The sequence below is a fragment of the Juglans regia genome, chromosome 11 (genome assembly GCF_001411555.2).
Source record: "Juglans regia cultivar Chandler chromosome 11, Walnut 2.0, whole genome shotgun sequence".
Classification (NCBI taxonomy): domain Eukaryota; kingdom Viridiplantae; phylum Streptophyta; class Magnoliopsida; order Fagales; family Juglandaceae; genus Juglans; species Juglans regia.
This window is the reverse complement of record NC_049911.1, coordinates 1,110,748-1,132,444: the sequence shown is the minus strand read 5'-3', so window position 1 is coordinate 1,132,444 and position 21,697 is coordinate 1,110,748. Positions and strand designations below refer to the sequence as shown.

At 35.3% G+C, this 21,697-nt stretch overlaps 1 protein-coding gene and 1 long non-coding RNA gene across 4 annotated transcripts in view; both read right to left on the bottom strand.

Annotated features, from left to right (window-relative positions):
• Window positions 1–4,355: 4,355 nt before the first annotated feature.
• Window positions 4,356–5,533, bottom strand: LOC109009287. Its single transcript, XR_001999024.2, has 2 exons — window positions 5,259–5,533; window positions 4,356–4,804 (listed from the first exon to the last, which is right to left on the bottom strand). It is a non-coding gene; the product is annotated as an uncharacterized LOC109009287 (long non-coding RNA).
• Window positions 5,534–6,423: 890 nt separating this feature from the next.
• LOC109009288 (protein HASTY 1) overlaps window positions 6,424–21,697 on the bottom strand; it is a 28,328-nt gene continuing 13,054 nt past the window's right edge. The window contains exons 10-23 of one of the 3 annotated variants that reach the window (XR_001999025.2): window positions 20,142–20,204; window positions 19,750–20,040; window positions 14,376–14,489; window positions 14,134–14,260; window positions 13,877–14,046; window positions 13,621–13,722; window positions 11,769–11,872; window positions 11,391–11,685; window positions 11,007–11,251; window positions 9,248–9,751; window positions 8,747–9,041; window positions 8,441–8,624; window positions 6,949–7,232; window positions 6,424–6,494 (exon numbers count right to left, since the gene is read on the bottom strand). Coding sequence is in view for 1 of the 3 variants with exons in the window: in XM_018989724.2 (XP_018845269.2) it covers window positions 7,153–7,232; window positions 8,441–8,624; window positions 8,747–9,041; window positions 9,248–9,751; window positions 11,007–11,251; window positions 11,391–11,685; window positions 11,769–11,872; window positions 13,621–13,722; window positions 13,877–14,046; window positions 14,134–14,260; window positions 14,376–14,489; window positions 19,750–20,040; window positions 20,142–20,204 (2,574 nt within the window). In the remaining 2 variants the exon portion in view is untranslated. Of the gene's footprint in view, window positions 6,495–6,694; window positions 7,233–8,440; window positions 8,625–8,746; window positions 9,042–9,247; window positions 9,752–11,006; window positions 11,252–11,390; window positions 11,686–11,768; window positions 11,873–13,620; window positions 13,723–13,876; window positions 14,047–14,133; window positions 14,261–14,375; window positions 14,490–19,749; window positions 20,041–20,141; window positions 20,205–21,697 lie in introns of those variants that run through there. The other 2 variants (XR_004802795.1, XM_018989724.2) reach the window with 2 other exon arrangements.

Below are 21,697 nucleotides of genomic sequence, written 5' to 3'. Positions count from 1 at the left end.
GATCTGGGAGGCTAGCTAGGAGAAAGAATACTTATCGGCTAAGGAGTAAGGGATCCATGAAGATTTTCCAGCTGGAATCTTTTTAGCATGCATGCATTCATGGATATTACTACTGTTGGACTGGTAAGTAGAAGAAAATTAAAAACATGTTTGGTTTGGCGTACGTTGAGGATACCTGACTTTCAAACCAAACTAAAACCTAACATTCAAAGTGGTTTCCATTCCTTTTGTTTTGCCAACACATGCTAATGTTTTGTCATATTAAAACTGTATTCGTGTCCCGAATGAAATAGAACTTTCCTTATGCTATGATGTGAAGTTTAAAAGTTTATCTAAATTAATATTTAATATTCTTAGAATTTTTGTATTAATAATCGAATCTTTAACTATTGATATCAGGATAGGAATCATGCTATGGATTCAAGTCACAAAGAAGACAGTTACATTAAAGTATGATGTATATGTATAGTATTAAATTATTGAATACTGATAGATAAATAAAATCGTCAAAAGAAAAAAGATTATCATTAAATCAATATCGATATAGTGAACCGTTGAAATCGTCATATTCTAGTGAAATATTATAATTCTAAAAATTAAAAAATTTAATCAAATTAATATCTCCTAAACTTTTGGATCAATGTTAGGTCTTATCTTATAATTAATATTATTTCTCTTGAAGAAATAAGGGTGTTTGTCGCTTTGCATGAATAATCGCTTGAAGTGGAATAAAAAAATGACGCGTGTATCACGATACGTACCTTGCTCTTACGTGTCGGTGCTTATTCATTCATAAATGTCATATGAATTAAGGGTGTCCACTCATGTCTACCGACATGGACCGATTTCGTTCTGCATGCAGTCGCTAATGCAAATATTTCAAGGCATGGATAAACTCCTCCGACAAGACACGTGGATCACTTGAGGTGTCGTGTTAGTTTAAAATTTATTATCAATTAAGTTAATGAAAAAATTCAACTCATAAATAGACGTGGATAATACATTTCGACTTATTGTATTATTAAACTTATTATTTGAATGTTTATATAAAAGGGTTCATGAAAAAATAAAAGGACATTCAAAATTTTTGATCTGAAATCCATTCTTATTTCGTTCAAACCTTTCTATTTCAATCATGTCCGTCCATTGATGATATATTTTATTTTACACATCAATTTAATAATAAAATAACTCAAATTAGTATATTTTCAAACATTACACAAATTTTGTTAATGGAAGAGATTAAAATATAAGGGATGTGCCAAGAAATGGACATTGACTTAAAACTAAAACAGGACATAAAAAAAACCAGACAAAACTAATTGAAGATGAGACATAAATAATTAATTTGAAAAGGAAAGAGAGGCAACATTAGAGGATGATTGAACTTCTGAAAGTGAAAGAATCATTGTATTCAAACTCAATATATAATGAATTATATATAACCGAAGGCCTCCCCTCTTTTAAGAAGAATTGAAGGTTGAATAGAATATTATTATAATATAAATTTATAATATAATTTTTATTTTTATATTTAAAAAAATTAAATTATTTATTATATTTCATATAAATATTTAAAAAAATTATAATCATTAAATGAGATGAGATGATTTATAAAAACAAATGAGACTTAGTCAGCCTAATTTAATCACGTAGTTCAGATAAGATGATATAAGATATTTTATTAAAAATTGAATAAAATATTATTATGATATAATTTTTTAATATTATTTTTGTTTTGAGATTTAAAAAAATTTAATTGTTTATTATATTTTGTGTGATAGTTTGTAAAAGTTATAATAATTATAGAGTAATGTTATATACAGTTGTAGAGTTTACAAGTACTATGCAGTCGCTTTGAAAAAGAGTGGAGTCTACTATTAAAAAAATAATTTTATTTTCATGTGGATCCCGTATTTTTTTTATTTTTTTCAAAGTGATTGTACAATACTTGCATACTCACAACTTTAACTATTATTTATCATAATTATATGAGATAAAATGAGATGAGATAGTCTCAAATTACGTAAATAATTGTACATTTTATATTCAAATATTTATTTATATTTACAAGTCATGAATATTCAACCAGGACCATGGACACCATCTTAAAGAGAATAGATGGTTATCCGATTAGGAAAATGATATATACACAATATTTTACAACAATGCATTAAGTGAGAGGTAATTTTGTAAAATATTTTATAAAAAAAATATTACTTTATAAAAAGATCTTTATCTTAAAACATTGTTATAAAATATATTGTAAAAATATGTTGTGTATATTAATACTCATCTGATTATATCGTAGATCTATAATAAAATAGACCAACAATTTTATAGAATATTTAACTAAGGTAATAAATTTAATATTCCCAACTTAATAATTATTTAATTCGAGGGTTTATGGATGTTACGATATCACGTGCACGTAGATCTACGAGACTACGATTACTATTTTTTTTTTATGCTTCGGTTATGCGAGATCTTGTCTTAAAAATATAAACTAATAAAAGGAAGTAGATGTTATTATTTAAAAAAATTATATTCATCATTCTCATTCTCATATATTATATTTATTTTTTCTCTTATAAAATATATAGTATATGGATGATAAATAGAATAATTCAACTAGTTTAGGAAGAATAAACAAAATTAAATAGAATTAAAAAAATGAAAGGATAAAAAAAATGTGATGTATAGTGTGTGAAGATAATGAGTAGTAAAGTTAAATAATAGAGCAATGCTACACAACCTCCCTAACCTCCACACACCACATTTTTTTTTTAAATCTTAATATTTTTAAATATTTTTTTTTAAATTTTTTTTGAGTTTATTCTTTTTAAAATAATTTTATTTTTCTATTCATTATTCATATATTAAAAATTTGATAAAAGAAAAAAATAATAAAATTTAAAAAATGTGTAGTGTGTGGAAGATGGGAGGTTGCGTAGATTTTTTCTTATATTTTTAACACTGATTTTCTCATGCGTAGGCCAGATTCTTATTTAATACATTGGCCCAATATTAATTGGTGGGATAGAGTATAGAATTATGATTCAAACTGAAGAATAATGATGCTTTTATATTATGTAGAATTACCATTTATCTTAAAAATTTAAATTAATGAAAAAATATAATTTTTATTATTCTAACTAAATAATTTTCAAACTACTCAAAACAAATATTTTCTGAAATAAGAAATGAATAGGTCTAAAAAAAATTTAATTTTCTTGTTTATATATATTTACAAATGATTGATATATCAAATACTTAGTGTTCGATATAGTTAAATATTTTTTCATTTATTAAGAAACCTTTGTTTTTAATCTGTAATATTATTCTATTAATCCCAAAAGAAAATATCTGGATGTACACCGACACCTACCTACGAAATTAACACAGGCTGTTATGAAGGTATCGGGTCGGCAGTATCCTGTTTACTTGTGATTTTTGTGGAATTTTTCGTTCTCTGCCTTATCTTATCTTGTCGTCTTCTTTCTTCTCTTCTTCTTCTTCAGTTCTTCTTCTTTAGTTTTTATTTTTTTGGTTTCTTTTTAATTTTGATTTTGATTTAAGTATTGCCTAAAAGCAAACCCACCTTGATCAATTGGTTTTGATTTTGGTCAACACAATAAGTATCATAAACAGCTTGATTACTATAAGAAATCGTTTGGACTGAACAACATTTTCAATCCATTTTATTTTATTACTATAATTTTTTAAAATTTTCATACAAAATATAATAAATAATTCGATTTATTTAAATCTTAAACTGATAATAATATTAAAAAATAATATTATAATAATATTTTATTTAAATTATCTTATTTCATCTCACTATCCTAACAGCTCATGAAGACTTCTCAAAATATGTGCACCCCGAGATATTGATGCCAATATTTGCAAACAACCACTTAGGCCTCGTTTGGTTATACAGTTCAAATTAGATAAGATGAAATATTTTGTTAAAAGTTGAATAAAATATTTTTATAATATAAAATTATAATATTATTTTTATTTTAAAATTTGAAAAAATTGAATTGTTTATTATATTTTATGTGAAAGTTTGAAAAAATTATAATGATTATATAAGATGAGATAATTTGATTTTCTTAACCAAACCAGCCCTTAAAGAAAAATTGCTAAAAAAAAAAAAAAATCCCACTTAAGAACAAGCTCAAGTAATGGGAATCATATGAATTTACAAGAAAACTTTTATGTGAAATCTCGGTCCTGAATTTGTAGTTAAGAATCATAACGAGGTAAAGTTGAGAGAGAGAGAGAGAGAGAGAGGGAGAGAGAGAGAGAGAGAGAGAGTCTCTCACAAGTTGATGATGGATCACGAATAAGAATTCCAGAAGATCAGTATTCCAATCAATTATATCATTGGAGTCTTTCGATAATTTGACGTTACAAATATATGTAAACGATTGGATTATGGAATCATGAATAACAGTTTGATTCGATAATCAGCACAAATGTAGAACAGCCAGCCATTGAGAAAGAAAGACATGAAGTGAGAGAACTAAAAGAACAGTGATGTTCTTCAACAATACAGTAACTTTGGCTCCAAATCAGTCATTATTTTCGCATAACAGATGGACATGATGAACTCTTAAGGAAAAATTACAAATGACTTTGAAAGCTAAAACAGCAGCAGCAGCACGCAGTGATTGTATGGATGGTACCGTAGGATGGAGGATGAGATGATTATGGTCCAGGTGGTCCCGGTGGACCAGGTGGGCCTCCAGGCCCACCAAAGCAATCTTGTAGCAACCAGCAACAACATATGAAAGTCAGGCTGCAGCCATAACATCAAATAAAAGAAACAAATTAGAAAAAAAAAAAATGCAATTTATACTGAACATTTCATCACTTTTGCCAATTGAAAAGAATTTTCCCTTAATAAAGACCATTAATCTTAATAAATATAGGTGATTTTTTAAAAATAACTGCGACAGAAATAAAGATATTATATAAAATAAACCCACAAACTGATGTGGTTTCATAGAATCCGTTAGATCTACTTTGTAATAAAAGTAACTTTATAATCTGATGTACTACATCAAGCCACATTAGATTTATTTTTGTGTAATCACTTTATGGTTAAAGCATTTTCTTTTTTGAAAACCAAGTAAATACTTCAGAAAATGAAGAATAGTGAGAGAAAATATTTAAATAATTGAAAAAAATGGTAAAAAAGAAAAAAAAAGAGAGGAGAGAATATGTAATTTTGAATTGATGTAGATGCATACCAGGAACCAATGACGTTAAAAAAGCCACCAAAGGGTCCCGGCCCACCAGGGCCCGGGGGACCTCCCCAACCAGGCCCTCCAGGCCCTCCTGGTCCTCCTGGACCCATTGCTAGACCTCTCTACGTTAACCACAACAATCTGCAGAACCCAAAACGAAGGTTGCACTCTCTCTCTCTCGCAGCACTTGAGCAATAACCAAAGTTTCTGTTCACTCTCTGGCAACTTTTATAGAAGGCTTTGGTTTAGAAGGGGTTCCTGGTGTTTATAAAGGGAATTGCTTAGCATAGAAGCATCCATCTGTCTACTCATTCACATTTGCAACCAAATCCCACTTTTTTTTTTTTTCTACATATCTAACACTCTTCACCTACCGTTCTTCAAGCTGCCATTCAAACCTAGATCCTCCTCCTTGGGATAAAAATAAATGGCAACTTTCATCAATGGGGAAATTCGTCAGTAATCTTTCTTTTCCCTTTTTGCACAAGTGCTTTTTCCATGGTAGATTCGATTCTGTTGGCACTTGGCAATGCTTTTGCCGTTGTAAATGGTAGCAAGTATCATTTCTCTCTCTTTTATGGCCAAAAGTAGTTTTGCCATATACTCTTAAATGATTAGTGAGCACGAAAATGATTAGTATGGTAACAAATTCACCCCAATCCCAATTCTAAGGCCCTGTTTAGATGTGGATTAAAGTTAAGTTCTTTATGAATAGTAATAAATTGATATAGTAAAATAAATTTTATGAAACTCACCCAAAATGAATTTAGATGTGTTTGAATATTAAGATGAGTTTAAATATATTTATGAAAAATTGAAAAAAATTACGAGTCCCGCATAAAGTTCTAAGTTGAAAAAGATTATTAGTCTCGAATGTAAAAATATTTGAAGTTGAAATGAAGTAAATAATTTGAGAATTTGAAATTTAGATATTAGACTCGACTTAAACTTAGATTGAATTAAATTAATCTCAATTCAGTCCAGTTCCAAACGAGGCCTAACTATGTCAATTTAGACCTACCTGCCGAGATTCTAAAATGTCGAGTTCTTCATTATATATTTTGTCATGACATATTTGAAGCAATTTTATAAGTTAACCATTTAAATTAAATAACTATTTACTTAAAACGTGTCATCATATTAGCGAATGTAAAATGGCTATGCTTTGTAAATGTAAAATGCCAACCTTGCTAAATCTCATTGGCGATCTTCCACGCCAGTGGTAATTCCACAAAACAACTGCAAAATCCAGCTCTAACATCAATATCGTCTTCATAATCCATTATTTAACATCTTTGCCTTTGTTTGCTAATGCACGACACAAGCTTGAACTGAAAACACCCCTGCCTTGACATTTTTGTCTTGTTTTTTTTCTACCCTTGTATTATTATGTTGGCTTTTTTGACCGCTTTCAAAAATATTGGAGGGTAAGATAACAATTGAAAGGGACATTACACATGGCATATTAAGCAGATGGAGATGCCGCAAGCATTTGAACAAAATAGCATTTGACAACCCTATATCTGCCTCGGAACATTGACAGTTATCCCACACTGCGAACAAGTGAAGCTACCAACATAATGAACAGCTTATTTCACAGGATTTAGATGAGGCAATTTGGTAAAAGAAAAGATGAAATCTAAATAAAGAGAATTAGATGAAAAAAGGGTCTAACTTGTATGGCAATACGTACCAGAGGAATAATGAAATGCCCAAAAACATTTATACACAACAGGTCAAAACCTTCCATTTGGGGTAGTGTCCGGGGGGTGAACCTCTGTGGACCTTCGGCGCGAAAAAGATGCCTCATACCAAGGAATATGTCGGACAAGATATCCCCTTGTTCTGATAAAACTTCAATTCTGTACAAGAAATCCACCATGATCTTATAAATCCATCACAAAATGGCTGCCAACCCCACAACATCCCCATCATCAGATCTGGTTTCTGCAGTATTCACCAAATTGCGAGGCCTCGCTGAAAGTAGGAGTGCAACCGGTAAGTAAATTGTGACACTAACAGGCTATCTAATGGCAGAATGTACCGCCGAAAATAAATATAAAAGCATCACTTATAATGGAAATGCGTTATTTGTATGTTTAAGCATGTTATTTTTTTTGACCGGTAAATAAGATTCTTAAGCTTAAACCATAGGACGTGAGAGATCAACTCGCAGAACGTACCAACCAAGGGCAAAAGAGTATTTAAGTCAATTTTCCAACTTCTTAAAACATTGCGTTTCAATTTATTATCTTCAAAACTTCTCAGGGTTGGCTTAAGTGGTAAGAGTCTTGATCTTGGGAGTATACTCTCCCAAGTCTAAAATTCAAACCCTTGGGTGCAAATAATTTCTAGGCCAGATTTACGTGACTTGCGTGATGTGGGCATGTATAGTCAGGATTAAAGACGTTACATTTGCATGGGATTCCTCGTCATTAAAAATATAATAGGATTAGTTGGACTATTACAGACCCTGACTCCCATCCACCCTTTTTCTTCGGTCATCCTAAGAGATTGAGCCACCACTTTATTCTCACAGTTTGAAGGTTCTAAACCGAAGTTGTTGGATATTTTTTTTTGACAAGTCAAAGTTGCAGGAGAATCTTTGAGCATTTAAATTCCAAAGATACCAGAAAGAGAAGTTCACAGAACTCCCTACTGAGAGAGATCCCCATAACATTCTATGCCCCCCGCCCCCTCTCTCTCTCTCTCTCTCTCTCTCTCTCTCTCTCTCTCATATCATAGAGGGAGCAACAGATTTCTATAACATCCCTTGGCCTCATAATAATGGAATTCCATTTCAGCACTGATCGAAAGTCGAAGGATTAACACTTGCAGAATATAGAGAGAATGGTGCCTCTGATTATATGATTGAGAGAGGAGTAACAGATCTCTATAACACTCCTCGGCCTCATAGTAATGGAATTCCATTGGACAGATGGAAAACCCAGACCAAAAATAAATAGCGTGAAGTCGAGAAACATAGTAATTAGTATTTTGCAACTACGACTGTATCCCACTTTTTCATGATCCTTAAACCTTAAGGAACTGTGAGTCTAAAACTAAAGCATATTATCAACAGTAGGGAAGATTCTACAACATAACTGCAGCGGCCTAAGGGTCACCCAAAATGCTCTTGCATGTGAAAAAGAAAAAAAACGCAATAAAGAAGTCAGAGTGCTTACTTGAAACATTTGTAATAACATTTACACTTTTCTGAGCAGCAAGGGCTTTTAACTTGTTTCCAGAAGCTAAAAAAAGCAAGCTCCTCATATGCTGCTTCTGTTCCTTAGGACTTGATGTCTTCGTCAAAGCTTCTTCAAAAGAAACCAAATCATGTGGTTTGATACACGGGAGTGAGAGCAAAATCTGGGGCAACAAAACAGGAAGATCCTAGCATTAATTACTTTCAAGATACTCCTTTTATCAAAGTTTACTTGCTCATAAACATCATATGCCAAGACAAAACAAAATGAGGAATCACTACCAACCTGCCTGGGAGCTGGATCCCTATCACAGAGATAAACAAATATTTCACGACAGAGAGCAACCAGATCTGCACTGATAATAGCATTTGACTCGAGTGCCAATCCTTGGATAATTGCAGAAAACAAATCTTTAGAAACAAATTGTAGAAGTTCTGCATTATTCGTTGATATAGTTAGGACAACCACAGCAGCACAGAAGGAAGAAATTTTTGTCACGGCTTCACCGTCTGTCCAAGTGAAGGCTTCTAAACATATCTGCAAGGCCGGAATGGCTAGACTTTTGTGCATCAACAGGAAACTGCAAACAAATTACACTTTTTCAGTCAAAATTAGATTTTGTTGGACTAAATATTTTTCGACAACTTGGTCAAAAAAAGGGGGAAAAGATCAAAGATAATTATCATTCCGCACAATCAAACTTATAGACCAAAAAAAATCACGGGGATGTAAAAGGACTCCCAGACGACACAAGAAAAACTCTAGAAACAATGACAATCCACATACCCAACCAAAGAGTTCGATCCATATGCATCCAAATCTTTAAGAGAAGACGTATCCACACGGCTAATATGCCCAGACTGTTCTAAAGAAGTAAGGACAGTATTTAGTGGTGGCCCAGCAATAGCAGAGAGGAGTGAACATATTTCACGAGTTAGATCTCGAAGTAGCTTTTCTTCCATTACTTCCACTTGTAAGTCTGACCCAGCAAATATTTTGTGAATGTTTGGAACCCTTACCCTGCCTTCATGCAGAAGACTGGACCATGAGCAGCTGAGAGCTTGCTGAGAATAATGAAATAAAGGGTGCAGAAGTTTTTCTAGCCAGATCTCCCACATATCAGAAGGGCAATATTTAACCAAAGGAATAAAAAATGAATGAACAAGCAGCCTTATATGCCTGAACTCCATTGACTGAATATTCTCCACTAGGGCTAAAGCAACTGAATGTATATCCGAAGCTTGGAAAAATGAATCCCCAATGGTGGTTGACAGGCCCAATACATTATACCTAAAATTATAAAAGTCGCATTAGCACTGGAAAGGAAACCGTTCACATCAACCAGTATAACAGGTAGTACATGACAAAACTACCTTAAAATATCAATTATCCCTTATCTTACTAATATGTCATTAAAGTATAGGATTATAATTATAAAGATTATAATGGCACGAAAGATATTCTAACCAAGTAAGACAAGCCATTTGCATCTCAAGTAAAACTTCAATCTATCAGAACTGTTTAGCAACAAATTCCACATGCAGTCAAGAGAGGAACACTGAATTGAACCAAAAAATATTTTTAGATAGATATAGTAAATTTAATTAGAAAAATCAATTTCTTCACTCTGTGGCTCTGCCAGTCACCAAAAAAGAATTCCCAAGTCCTCAGCAAGTAATTTACCTTTATAGTTATAAAGATGCAGTGTTCTAAAGTATACAAATTATGGAAACAAAGCCATCCTTGCTAAAATAAGGGCAACTAATAAGAAGGCATTCGAAGATGTTCATAGATACTTCACTTATGACTTCAAATTTTTTTTTTCTCAGATGAAGCTAAAAGTTACCCCACAAACTAAACTAATTTATGAAGAAAATACTTGGCAATGCGAAGTTTTTTATTTTCATTCACAGTACTTCACAAATATAGAACAGCCAAACCTGAAGCAGAATTTATATCTAAAAGATTAAAGAAACTTCGCAGGCATATCTTTCATTATTCATTAGAATTGTTTGGCGGAACTTCTATCTTCATATCAAAGATCAGGGAAGAAGCAAACCATACTCTCTCTGATAAACAGCTCGGAATATCTTGGGAAAATATTTCAGTAATTCAAATTTGAGTTATTTAAGGCCTCCATTGCCAAATTTGTGAAAAATATTCCTCTGCCTCATACATACTATGGTATATAATACCTCAGTGGAATGCAAATACTGTTGCGCATGATCGATTAAGCCATATAATATTTCCATTTTTCTTTGCATCTGACACAGTGAAGCATATAAAAGTTCAACGCTAGAAATATGGTTTAAAGCAAGCTTCTCTCTCTCTCTCTGTCCCCCTATCTCTCCCCTGAAAACTAAACTCCCAGCACGGCAGTGTCTTCTGTACTTATTTGAGGCATCTTTTCCCTATTTCTTTATCTTCGATGTAAATGCATTTAATGAGAAGGCCAAAAAGGAGTAGGGGAAGAAAACAGTATCAAAATACATTTAGAAAGGAAACACCTTTAAGAAATTAAAAGCCCAAAGGAAGACATACGTACCCACTGTCCCTGATACCTTTCAGCCAGTTTCGTATATCAGACTCGTTTGGCTCTGCAGTTCCTTCCTTACCCATGTCAGCATAAGATCCATCTGTGAAAGTTAATACACCCTTTGATAATTTAGGAACCCCTTCCCCTAAGAGGCTGAATAGCTCGGAATCAGTCATGGTCATTGCAGCTTTTACCTCTCCGGGTAGAATTTGATATATAGATGGAGACCAAAGAGAATGTATAGCACGGAGCAGCTGCAAGGATATGCTGCAATCATTACTATCTTAAACTTACAAGGAAAGAAAAATCACATGGCCCTAAAAATAACACACTTAAGTAGCAAACTAATGAGAATATTGAACGGGGCCAGATTATTGGGAGTGGCGGGCATACTTTTAAAAGAGGAGGCAGCATCCAAGACAGATGAGAACCAATTGGGTGCAGCAATGTAGAGCTAGATGTCAAGTTGTTTTGTAAATTTGACTGGGCTCTCCTAAATCCACTCCTCTTAAGCGCCTTCTCAAAGAATGTAATAGTGTGGAAAATAGACCACATGGTTGGTGTCTCAGAGAACAAGCGAACCAGACCTAGCGGTTCAGACAAATAGTTATTTTGCCACTCAACCTGCGTCCATTGTTGGCTCAAGGGTTCTAATAACCATGCCAGAACTTCTTGCTGCTGTTGAATCCTGCACCAATCATAAAAGCTTTCGAATAATGTTGAGAATAAACAAAATAAGACTTGTAAACACAGGAAACTAGCAGAAATTACCCCGCAGCAGAGGCCATTACGAGAAATGCTTCCCCAAGAAGATTATGCTCACCACGAAGCAAACAACCTTCTCTTTGCATATATGCCATGGTGTCAGCTATACCCTTCATAGAGAAAACATTACAAAATGAACAAAAAGATTGAAATACCAGATATTATCTCTTAGGTTCTTTTATGCAAGCATATGGTTATATAAATCAACTTTCCTTTTTATGCTTTGAGAAATCTTAACTCTGAAAAATATACCTGTATGTATATACACACAGTCAAGCATGCAAAGGCAATGGGGACGGTAGTACTTATTTTGGAGTAAGTTTACTTTTTCACTGCTGTGTTCAGAGCTTCTCATGTTACAGAAGTGTCAGGCTCTCACAACATTTATCACATTCTGGAAGTATATTAGAGAGCAGCTTTTATATGAAGGAAAAATCCAGGGCCAGAAGAACTGTAAAATAAATCAGTATAGCTACTACATTGTGCAAATAAAACCCCAAAGGGTTGGCCCAAGTGATGAAGGCCTTGATCTTGGGGTAACAATCCCTTCAAGGTCCAAGGTTCAACACCTTATGGGTGCAAACAATCATTTGGGGCAACACCTCCTAGTGAAAAGTCAGCGATTTAACTAGTTCCGTGTAGGGAAACTTTTGAGGGTGCGGTGCACAGGACCAGGGTTTACTCTGCAAGGGTGGATCCGAAGGGCCCTGCCTTGGAGAGGTTCCCCGACATCCAAAAAAAAAAAAAAAAAAGACATTGTGCAAGTAAATGAGAGACAGCCAAGACAAAGTGAAACAGATTCCAGAGGAATGGTCCTGAAGAATAAAAGCTTCACTCCCTTGATAAGAAAACATCCAATTTCGACCGTCACTTTCCTACACATCATTGCCAATCGTAACACTATCTAAATACTTATCAATGTTGCAAGCTATTCATTGCAATAAAATTAAACGATCTACAGCATCCCATTGTTGTTACAAACTACCACTGGGAGACTTTAGCAATGATATGGTCCGAAATGATTCCGTAAAAAAATGTTCATGATAAAAACAAAAAAAGCCCTAATTTATATTACAATGTGCAGGAACTCTCTCTCCTCTCTCTCTCTCTCTCCTTTTTTCCTATGAACAAGTGGAGGCCAAAAGTTTGGGTTCCTTCCTTTTTACTTACAAAAAGGAATAACATTTCATTACAAGAAGCCAAAGATGGAAACAAAAACTGCATAAAACAGAGGAACAAAGAAAGAAGTGGTGTCAACAAGGCTAACTAAGCCCGTGCTAAGGTAGTCTTGCATGATTAATTCACTCTTACACACCAAAAAAGAGCTTCCTGTAGCTCCCATTTAGACTATTGAAGTAATTATCCGAGTTGTTGAAGATTTCTTCTTCTGAAAGGTTATAGTAAGGATTACTTCACTTTTTTTAAAGTCTACTAATGATCTCCTCACAAAATTGCCTGAAGAGGATGTGGCAACAGGAGGCTTTTTAGAGTTCTCCTAAGACTGCTATCAATGGCAATCCAAAGGGACCTTTGCTTGGGGAAAAATCCTGTCGCAATTCCAGTAAATTTTTGTTTTTTATTTTTATTTTTATAATTACAATTCCAGCAAAATTACCAGAACAACTTAAGTAATTTCAGTTTCAGAATTAACTAGGCCTTATCTGGATAATGATTCATCTCTTGGTTGCCAATGATTGATCAGATTTGCATATAATGAGTCATTTGGCCCTGCATTATCCTATAATTTACATCAGGCTTAAAAAAAACCTTATATGGTCAAATATGCATACAAGAAATTCCAAATTTTAGTTTGAGCCCTCTAGAGTTCGTTCAATAAAATGTGGAAAAAAGAAGTCACCTTCATGTGAGGCAGAATGCTTTTGTCAGCAGCTTTGGCTATTCGAATAAATGATGTACAAATCTGCAGCCTCGCATGTCGTGCACTACTTGTGGAAGGATCCTGCCAACCAAACATGGTTTTAAGTTGCAAGCTTTGGTACTCTTTGTGCGAATTGAACTGGAAATGACTTCAAATTTTCCCTTCAAATTTAAGTCTTCATTTCCAGTTCAATTTGAAGGGAACCTTATAAAAAAAAATAAAAATTGAAGGGAACCTTAACAACAAGAGGAAGTGAGTTTAGGAGCTCGAATAGCTTATTGATGACACTACCAACTGCATCTGGGAAGTACTTCAGGAAGGGACCCAGTGCATCTAAATAGTGTCCAAGCACTTGCACAAGTGCTGGCTCAGTCCACTTCAAAGCAAGAAGTTGCTGGAGTAAACCTTAAGATCAAGTAACCAAAGTTTTTAAGGACTCAAAAATAAAAATTTAAATATTGAAATAAGATACAGAAGAAGTTGCTAAAAAACCTTCAAATATTCTACACAGTGCAAGTTGAACTTCAGAACTACCCCCGCCAAATTCATTTGTTCCATCAAAGACTGCATTCACAACATTATCTAGAGCCAATTGCATACTTTCCATCACAGCCAAGTCCTGAAATTCAGAAAGCATGTGCATAGCAGCAAACTGTCATTTCTAATATAGGGATAGAGCATTGCTGGAGATCTGGCAACTCCAGAATGGATAAATCATATAAGCAAGTGCAAACCTGAGAAGGCATTTGAGAAAGCAACAGGTGTTTGATGATTGTAATAATTCTTTCAGAAACTTTAGCACCAGCTATTAGAGGCTTGTAAGACGCAATAAACCGGATCAACTCTGACTGCAATAAGAGATCATGAATCAGTAGAAGAAACCCCAGAAAGAACAGACAAGAAGAAGAATTCAAAAACCTTTACTAATACAAGCTACCATGGCCAAAGATATTAAATCCCTTAAGTTTTAACCTCTCTGATGAAAATTGCGAACTACTTAAAAAGACGCATTACCCCCACTCCAAGACCATCCCCCTGATGATTTAATCATAAAACCCAAGCATAGGAAAAAAAGCCCATATGATAATGCAAAACAGCATAAACTACTATTTTTTCTTTCTTTCATTAATTCCTTTTTTCTCGTTAATATAAACAATATAAATAGCTTTTCTAAAAAAAAAATGCAATTAGATGAAAAATACCATATTTCTAGATTATGAGCTAAATGTGGCCTAAGAGAGACTGAACAATTTTTAAATCCCAACCCATACCATACTATGTTCATGACACAATAACTGTATTTTACGATATGGAATACATTTTTTATGGGTAACCATTGCAAATACATAATCACAACTTCATGGCACCTTGATGATACGATTCATTCCCAACACTTTTTTGGATAAGTCGGTCAATTTTATTAAAAGCACAAAGGGGTGCAACCCAAGTACACAGTGTATACAAGAGAAAGCACAGAACTAGGAAAGAGAGGAAAAACAAGAAGACAGAAAACCAAGATAATTAGAAAAATCAGAACTACTCTATGCTGACATCCAAAAAGAGCTCATAGTAATATGTTTATAGCTCATCCATAGTATTCTCCCCATCTTTGAAGTTCCAAGTGCTATGTTCATTCCACATGCACCACATTACACATAAAGGAACCACACACCAAGCTATCACGCTGCAATAACCTACAGTGACTTCTTCAACAAGCTAGGAACCATACAATCCTTTGGGACATCACCCCAATTAATACCGAAAATCTGGACCATCGAAGCCCATATTGTTGTAATAACTTTACAGTACAAAATAAATGATCCATAGTTTTCCCGCTCTTCTTGCACAGGCAGCACCAATACAAAGATTCTCCTCAGATTATCCATGGTTAAAGTTAAGATCTTCCCCAATGCAGCTGTTCAAATGCAGAAATCCACTGGCAGCGAAGCTTTCTTCCACCAAATTCCTTTCTAGGGAGTAGTACCAATGCACCAAAGGGATAAGAAGTTGACCTCAAACTTCCTTCTTTTGGACAAAACCCATCCAATCTTATCTTCACAACCAACACTCAGCCTAGTGGGGTACAATAGGTTGAAGAACGAGGAAACCAACTCCAATTCACCTTCTTGTCCTGATTGAAAAAAAGCGATGTTTCATCACCTAGTATTGTCAGGTAGTTGCCAAAAATCTGCCGCCAAGGCCTCCTTATTGCAAAAAATCCTCACTCCGGAAAAAAGGCCTTCAAGGGTTGATCCCCCACCATACATTTTTTTTTATAAGTAAAATAAGACTTTATTAAATCACCAAAGTGTCAAGATACAGAGAAAATGCCCTATTTATGTAGGCATGTTGGAAACTAGGAATTCATGAAGGTCCATGCCATTTAAGTCTACAGCAATGGCCCAAGTACAAAGAGTTCTAAAAAATAACAATTTTAGCTCCTCCACAGATCTCTCTGTCTTCAAAAGTCCTCTCATTTCGTTCCTGCCATAAACACCACATAATACAAATAGGGATCATCTTCCACACTGCTTTGATCTGTCTCACCCCACGGATAGAATTCCAGCATGCCAATACATCCAAAACTGTTTCCGGCATAACCCACGCCATATCCATTCTTTTAAACACCTCGTCCCAAATAGTCTTGGCTATCTCACAGTGTAAAAGTAGATGATTTACCGACTCACCACCGCTTTTGCACATACAACACCAATCTGCAATAAGTATCCTCCTCTTTCTTAGATTATCCATAGTGAGGATCTTACCCAAAGACGCTGTCCACACAAAGAAAGAGGCTTTGGGAGGAGCCTTATGACGCCAAAGCTTTCTCCAAGGAAATTGTATCTCTGGAACTTGTGTGAGAACCTTATAGAAAGAGCGAGCAGAGAACACCCCTTTCCCTGCAGGATGCCACCACAACTCATCTTCCTGCTGAATGTTTGGACGAACAGAATATAAGAGACTATTAAATTCTACAAAACTTTCCATCTCTCAATCCTGTGCCGCCCGGTTGAAATTGATGTTCCAGTGAATGTTCCTACCTGAGACTGAGACTTCCATAACCTCCGCCACTGTGGCATCTTTGTTGCTTGCAATCAAGAAAAGAGACGGAAACAGATATAGTAGAACATTGGTACTACACCATGCATTCTTCCAAAATCTAATCTTGGCACCTGTCCCCAAGTGCAATCTAGTGTATCGATGGAAAACCTCCCATCCTCTTCTAATATGTTTCCATAACCCCATTCCCACTGTTCCTCTAACTTCTTTGGTACACCACCCCTCCCCTAGATCACCATATTTGCTTTCGATCACAGTCTTCCATAAGGCCTCTGGTTCCCCCCCACCATACATAATGCCAAAATCTTATCTCAGGCCCATTTCGCGTCTCAAATATGATAAAGCTAGAGAAAATCCCCCAACCCTTCCTTATGTTTGGAAAACATCAAACCCATAATGCCCCAAATTTTAATAGAAAACCACCCTCCCCACATGCTTCCTACTTAACTTCCACCATCAATCACCATAATGCTTGCTTCGGTTGCCACTTGATAGATCATGATTGAAAGCCAACAAATTTCAAACTCCCATCCCTCCTAAGGAGACCAAAGTGCAAATATTGGGCTAGCAATGAAACTAGAACTCCTCACCAATTCCATCCCAAAAGAAGTTCATCTAAAGAGTTGTTCTATTTCCAAGCCGGTGTGTAGAGCACATCATCCACATCACTTATATAGTAAGATTTGCTTTGTATGGCTCTGATATGGCTTGGGCTTTCCTTGGGTCATTACAACATTTGATCATATGGTGCCTGCCTTCTTTCAATGGGCTTCCACCCTACCAAATGACAATATCCATCTTCTCAACGATGTCATCCCGAAATAGCAAGTGACCATAGTATCCTTAGTCCAAAAATAACTTCAAAACCTAAGAACAACCACAAAAATAACAGAATGATCAGGATGAGATTCACAGAAGATCAAACTATCCTTGCAGATAGATGGGACAAGCAACTCCTCAGAGATGGTATGGCTAGCCGAAAAACCTTATAGGAGCCCTCTATCCATGGCCACAACCAGCATTCTACTCAAAGCCTACGTGAGTCACGAAAACTACAAACAATAAGGGGCCACTAACTCAAACCTTGTGTGCTGCTAAAAAAGCCAGAGGGTGATTCATTAATCAAAATTTTTTTTTGATAGGTAACCAAGAAGTTTTATTCATAGAGATAGACAAAGCCCAAGTACACAGGGAGTATACATGAGAAGCACCTAGTTAGAGTTTACAATCGAAAGGAGAAAATCATGGACATTTAGTCCATTACAAACAATGGCCCCCGCCCATAAGAACAATGATTTAAAAAAGAGAACTTTTAGCTCATCCATTGTTCTCTCGTGATCTTCGAAGCTTTTAGCATTTCTCTCTCGCCAGATACACCAACATATACATATACGAACCATTCTTCAGATGGCTACCACTCACTTGCAAGGAAATCCACCAGTCTAAGAGGCATGACCCATGACAATCCTATGCTCGTGAAAAAATCATCCCACAAGGTCCTAACCACCCCGCAATGTAAAAGTAAATGATCTACTGATTCACCATTCTTCTTACATATACAACACGAATCCAACACCATTACCCGGCATTTCCTTGAATTATCTGTGGTAAGGATCTTGTCCAATGATGTTGTCCATACAAAAAAAGCTACTTTTAAAGGAGCTTTTATCTGCCATATACTCTTCTATGGGAACATGGTCATTCCAGGACTCATTAGAACTTGGTAAAATGATCTAACAATGAATTTACTTTCTTGGAGGGGCTAGTTCATCTTATTTCCAGTAACCTCTGCCATGCTTACGGAATACAATGCCGCATAGAACTTTGTAATAGTCTCCAACTCCCAATCTTGAGCTGCCCTAATGAAATCAATATTCCATTAATCAAAACTAAAACCACACCGAGGACATGCAGCAGGCAATCCACCCGCATCACTTCTCTCCAAACCCACATCTTCGTAATAAATACAACAAAAATTCCCACCTAACATGATCGTAAGCTTTCTCTAAATCTATCTTACACAATACTCCCAATGTTCTTGAACAAAGTGAACTGTCAAGGCACACATTGGCAACATGAACTGGATCTAGGATTTGTCTTTCCTTGATGAAGGATTCTACATTCTGGGCATAACCTTTGCAAGCACAATTTCTGCCCGTTTGCATGAACTTTCGAAATAATCTTCAACACACCTCCAACCAGAGTGATGGGATGAAAATCATTGATATCTACAGCCCTACTTCCATGGGCTACAAGGGAACTGAAGATAGGATTGAGACTCTTTTCAGACTTTCCCCAACTATGGAACTCATGAAAGTCATTCATCGAATCAGCTTTGAGTACCTCCCAACGAGTCTAAAAGAAAGCCAACAAGAACCCATTGGATCGTCGAGCTTTATCACCATTCAAAGAATTTAGCACTTCCGAAGACTTCATTCTCCTCAAAATTGCTTTCCATCTACTAAGCCTACTAAGTGCCTATGGATTCAAATGGGGCACCATCCACTTTGGGCTGCCAACTGAATTGTTTGGAATAGAGTTGATTGTAGAATTGCACAATCCTCTCTCAAATTTCCGTATGACCTATGTAAACCAAATCGTTCACCATTAGCCACTCTTGAGGAAAAAAATTATTATCACCTTCACACAACAATGCCTTGGATTTCTACCTCCACCTCACCTCCTCCAAAAGAGATTTTTTAAAACAAGAAAAAAGAAAAAGCATACATTTGAAGTCTTCTCCGTTCCGCTTTCACCAACTACCATTTTGCACATCCACCGGCCATATAAGATATAGTTAAAAAAAAATCGTAATTGATGGCATCTTGACATCTCCCTTAGCTGAAGTTACCAACAAAATGCAACCTGATGGACAAGAACATCTTTAAGATACACATCTATTATATGCTATATAACTCCCCCGCCGCTGTAATTTTTCTTAAACAAGTAACTGTGGCAGGTTGTAAACAAGAAAAAGAATAGAAAAACTGTCATAATGCCAACTGTGGAAAACAAAGACATCTTAGTTCCTAGCCATGTTACACATACCATCCTTGAACGATACTGGCCAAAGTCACCCCTGCCCTCAAAATCATCACTCCACAACTCCAATGCCCCCAGGGTATATGTGGTTCCAGGAAGAACCTTCTCTCTCTTGAGCATGCGCTGGAAGGATATATCCAGAATTGCACTAAAAATATCATCACTCACAAAACTCAAGATCTTTCTCTTCTCACTATCAGCCTGTCCAGGAACGGTGCTTAGACTATTAACAGCTGAACTGTCTCCGGCTGAATGTGCAACCACCTTTGGCTTTGTCATCAAGTCTCTCATCAGTGCCTAAAAGGGAATCAAGCAAGAAAAATATTCAAATACAGTTAGGTGCTAGCTAGACTTTATTATAAACACCTTCAAATGAGAGGGTAAAGTACCACACATACCAGCCAAAAGAGCAGGGATTGATAATGAAGAGCTAGCTTAAAGTGCTGAAAAAAGCCCAGCATCTGGAAAGAATAAAAAAATGGGTTATATTGTAATTGAATAACTCAGTTTCATATCATATGTCCATCCCATCATCTGTAAACTAATCATACCCTTTTTATATACTCAAAAAAAAGAAAACGAAATGAATAGCTTATGCATGATGAGAAATCATTCTGAATCTAAAGAGAAACTAAAAATCTATGGCTCAACAATTTAGATTTAGACCTTGATCTTGGATATGAATAGCAGAGCAAGTCAAACACTCATCACATAGGCTATGTGAATCAAGAACACAAGATACATCTTTTTCTAATGACAAGCCCCATGCTTCAATAAGCAATACCAATTCGTTCAATGCATATCATGTGAAAGGGCCAAAATAGGCAGACTACCAGAAGATTGGTCAATCAGGCTGGGTTGAGGAGACCACAAGCACATAATTATTGAGTAAACCCCATAGGAAAGCCCATAAGTACTTGCCTGAGCTCAGCCTGTTCAGACCAAGTTTGGACTTGTCTAAATGATAGAGTTATATATATATACATATATATATATATATATATATTACATTGTAAGGTGGCCAGGACCTTGTGGGATGTTTTTTTGTGGGAATAGGATTATCATGGGTCATCCCTCATAGGCTGGTGGATTTTCTAGCAAGTTGGAGGGGACTCCAAGGCAATCCACAAGTGGCAGCAATATGGAAGATGACCCCTATATGTATGTGTTGGTGCATTTGGCAGGAGAGAAATTATAGGAGCTTCAAGGATCGTGAGAGGACAATGGATGAACTTAAATTTTTCTTCTTTAAAATCTTGTTCTTATGGGCGGGGGTCATTGATTTTAATGGAGTTAATGTCCATGATTTTATACTTTCAGTTGTAAACCCTAGTTAGGTACTTCTCATGTATACATTCTGTGTACTTGGGCTATGCCTCCTTTTCCTATGAATAAAATTTCTTGATTACCTATAAAAAAATATACATATATTAGTAAAAAATATTATATATATATATATATATGAATATCTTTTATAGCACCACAACTGTACTAGCATAACATCGTTATACCTCAGACCCTTAAAATCAGAATTCAACACCCTGAGGATTTGGCCACTTCTAACTTTATGCTTAGAGAGGCAGACAAGTACATTTATCACATGAAGCATGCATGTATCTAAATACTCCGGGCTGTGTTGAGCTTAGCTCAGCACAAACTTGGATTAAGACCCCTAAAGTTTGAACACAGCCTAGCCAGAACTGAAAAACTCAATACCATTCAGACTACAACCACATGCAATGCAGCAATGTTTGAAGGGTCAAGATGTGGCATTTACATGTACATTGGACTTCAATGTCAAACTAGGCAGTATGAAACTTCCATTAATTGTTCCTTCATGGAATTACAACCCCTGAAACAAAGGTTTTCTGAAAAGAGATACCGAAATGAGGAAAAATGATGCGAATATAGTTCATGTGCTGTCAATGGCTATGCAAAAGTGGCAAATGATTAA